General features: G+C 39.9%; 1 protein-coding gene across 2 annotated transcripts in view; it reads left to right on the forward strand.

The window, feature by feature from the left end:
• LOC126501680 (aldo-keto reductase family 1 member C15-like) overlaps positions 1 to 2,983 on the forward strand; it is a 32,168-nt gene extending 29,185 nt beyond the window's left edge. For both annotated transcript variants that reach the window (XM_050142478.1, XM_050142477.1), the window contains one exon: positions 2,757 to 2,983. In XM_050142478.1, coding sequence (XP_049998435.1) covers positions 2,757 to 2,799 — 43 coding nt within the window. In that variant the 3' untranslated portion in view covers positions 2,800 to 2,983. The remainder of the gene's footprint in view (positions 1 to 2,756) is intronic.
• Positions 2,984 to 3,254: the final 271 nt, after the last annotated feature.

Here is a 3,254-nt window from a genome sequence, read left to right on the forward strand (position 1 = left end):
GTAAAATAATAAGTGGTGATAGATAGGTTGCAAATATAATAACATTGTGCACTCAAAATATCCAGAAGTTGACTGAGACAGCAACTTTAAAATGACCAACCTGAGTTCTCAATAGAGAGGATCTCAAACAGAGAACAGGGTCTGCTCAGGTGAGGCCTCTAGGTAAAAGGACATATGAAAGCAGAAAGGTTGTGTTACTAAACTGGATGCTTACAAACATCCATCAAAATCCAGCTGGGGAAATAGAGGTACTTCCTAATAGACAGTCCTGAGCAGAGAAGAGTGAGCCCCTAGGGTGAGGATTCCAAGTAGAACAAACCAAGTAGAAAGATAACATTATCCAAATGGGTGTTTATAACATGAAACAGAGACCTAGGAATATGGAGATATACCAGTGACTGGTGGTGAGGAATTGAAGTCAAATTCAAGATTCAACAGAACCAGAGACTCTAGGATCTGCTGCTCAAGAATGCCTTTACTGGCATTCTGTGAAGTTTTCTTTGTTATGGCTAGCTTATAGTTCAAAGTAGGGAGAGAGGAAAGATAAAAAGCATTCAGACTATTTCCTATCAATAGAAGTGCTCAGGGGACAGAAGATATCTTGACTGGAGGGGGTTGTTTGAATAATGTCTTTGAACACAAAGCTGCACAGCTAATAAGGGGAGGAGACACATCTTATGCTTGATATTCCTTAGCAGGTAGGAGGCATTCTCCTCTTGGGAGTAGACAAAGTGCTATGGGAACAGAGTTCACACAGCAGGCCAGTATATTATTATATGCAGGTCACAGGGGAAGATGAGGCAGTTCCCATGGCTGAACTTCCAGCTTCTTTTTCCCATGGCAGGCAATTTACATTATTGAAACTTCTCACTGTTCTAAAAGCATGATGTTTTCACTCTTGGGCTGTTTTACTGCTTTCTTCATTCCCTGTCAGAGTTTTTTCACGGGTGGGAGGATCCCAACCGTAGACAAGAGGCCTCAGAGGATACATAGAGACAAAATACTTTGGGTCTTAACTGCAGGAAGCAGCTACTCTGCTTCCAGAGCCAGCTTTTCAGTGAGCTGAAACTGTAATGGGTTTGTTGTGAGTCCCCAGGGGCTGGCTGCAGGATCCCAGTGGCAGCAGACAAGTGGGTCCTGGCAGTGGCCAGTGGGAGCAGACAGACCTAGGCAGGGAATACACATGAGAAATGTGCAGATCTCCATGTAGTTGGTCCCTGGCCATGTGGTGGCGGTGGGCAAGACTTGCTTCAGGATCCCTGCAGCAGCAGACAGACAGATAGGCTCACCATACAGAGTGGGGTTGGATATTTATTTAATGGTTATGGACGGGAAGGGAGAAGGGCAGAAAGGGGAATAAGGGGTAAGAGAGAGACAGACAGACAGAGACAGAGAAGGGAGGAGGGGAGAAGAGGGGAGAGGCAGAGGCTGCTTTTCCTAAGAGAGAACCTGGAAGAGAGAACCAAGGCTGCAAAGCAGGAAGGGAGTGGGCATGGCTTGTTCCTTAAAGAGACAGAAGATTACAGAAACAACACAAGAAAGCATTTTAATACAGTGTCATTACAGAAGACACACCTCATTTCCAGAATAGGATTTCAACAAAAGCATCTCTATGAACCTCAGAAGAGAGAAATTCCTTCTGAATTTCATGACAGGCAGTGAGACTCAGGGCAACCCCATTTCAAAACTGGCCAATTTGGGGCTATAGATTGGTTGGTTCAGCACTTCTCAAGCACCAGATAAAAACAGACATGATAGCCTAAACCATTATTCTCAGCCCCTGGGAGATAGAAACAGGAGGATGAGAAGTTTAAGGTCATCCTTGCTATACAGGGAGTTCAACTGAAACACAGAATACATGTGACCTTGTCCCCCCAAATGGTCAAAGTTGCATCACTGTGAACTGATAATAAAGAATATGCTAGGGCTGGAGAGATGGCTCAGTGGTTAAGAGCATTGCCTGCTCTTCCAAAGGTCCTGAGTTCGATTCCCAGCAACCACATGGTGGCTCACAACCATCTATAATGAGGTCTGGTGCTCTCTTCTGGCCTTCAGGCATACACACAGAAAGAATATTGTATACATAATAAATAAATAAATAAATAAATATTTAAAAAAAATAAAGAATATGCTATGACCTTTGGCCAAAATAAATGTCTTCAGGGTTCACCTGCCCATTAGACTCAGAGAACAGATTATCTATGGCTCATGATATAGTAAGAGGCCCATGAAAATACTTTCTCATTAATGTTTATTGTAATCCAAAGAAATAAAAGAGAATTCAATAATAATGAATGTACAGTTATACATGAAGACTGTTTTAACTTTTTTTTTTACACTAAAATCTATTCTAACTTTGTTCATACTAAAACAGTATAACATGTAATTCAAATAATCTGTGTGGAAGATGAACTCTCAAAGGTGATATGAATAAGTCCTAGGGAAAACATCATTCTCTTCCAGCGTCCTCCTCTCAGTGTCCATTGACATTTGCCCTGGGACAGTCCTTTACCAAGCTACATCAAAGGTGTCCTTTGACCTCCACAAGCATGTCTTGGCACACATCAATCATAATAAAATTCTAAGAATAAAATAATTAAATCAGTTGATCTACAACCTTAATCGCTGATGTATTCCATTGTATTTAGCAAGACAGGGTGCACAGAAGTTTTTCTGGGTTCTCAAACATGACTGTTTTCATTTTATCTATCAGAAGTGTGACTCGTGAACAACCTGTGTTTCTTCTTCTCTTTCAGTGCGGTGGATCACCCTTACTATCCATTTTTAGAAGAATACTGAGCATGAGCTATTAAACATTACAGAGACTCTCCTCCCTCTAAACAATGTGTATCTGTATTTGGTGGAGTGATTGAGAAGCAGGATTCCTTCAAATGATACAAAAATCTCAAGTGTTTTTTTTTCTTGATGATTAAAAAAATAACAAACAAATTACAGAAAATTTATTAAACAAAAAGAAATATTTGATGTATCTTTCTTGATTTTTATGTAATTTCATGACTGCCTTGTTATTTACAAAATTAGAATCAATTTCAACACATGGATCATATACTTTTAAACGTATTGTTTTCAAATTATCAAACTATAATCAAGAATTTTAGAGTGCTTCTGGTTGTAAGGAATAGGTCTCACTAACATTTGATTTCTTAGTTATCAAAGCAGGTTTGAGAGTGGGATGCATTACTTCCTTTTATTCCCTAACAAAATTTTGTTGATTATCTTTTTTTCTCCCAGGC

The sequence above is a fragment of the Alexandromys fortis genome, unplaced genomic scaffold, assembly GCF_014885135.2.
Source record: "Alexandromys fortis isolate MF-2015 unplaced genomic scaffold, M_Fortis_MF-2015_v1.1 scaffold_5, whole genome shotgun sequence".
Lineage (NCBI taxonomy): Eukaryota > Metazoa > Chordata > Mammalia > Rodentia > Cricetidae > Alexandromys > Alexandromys fortis.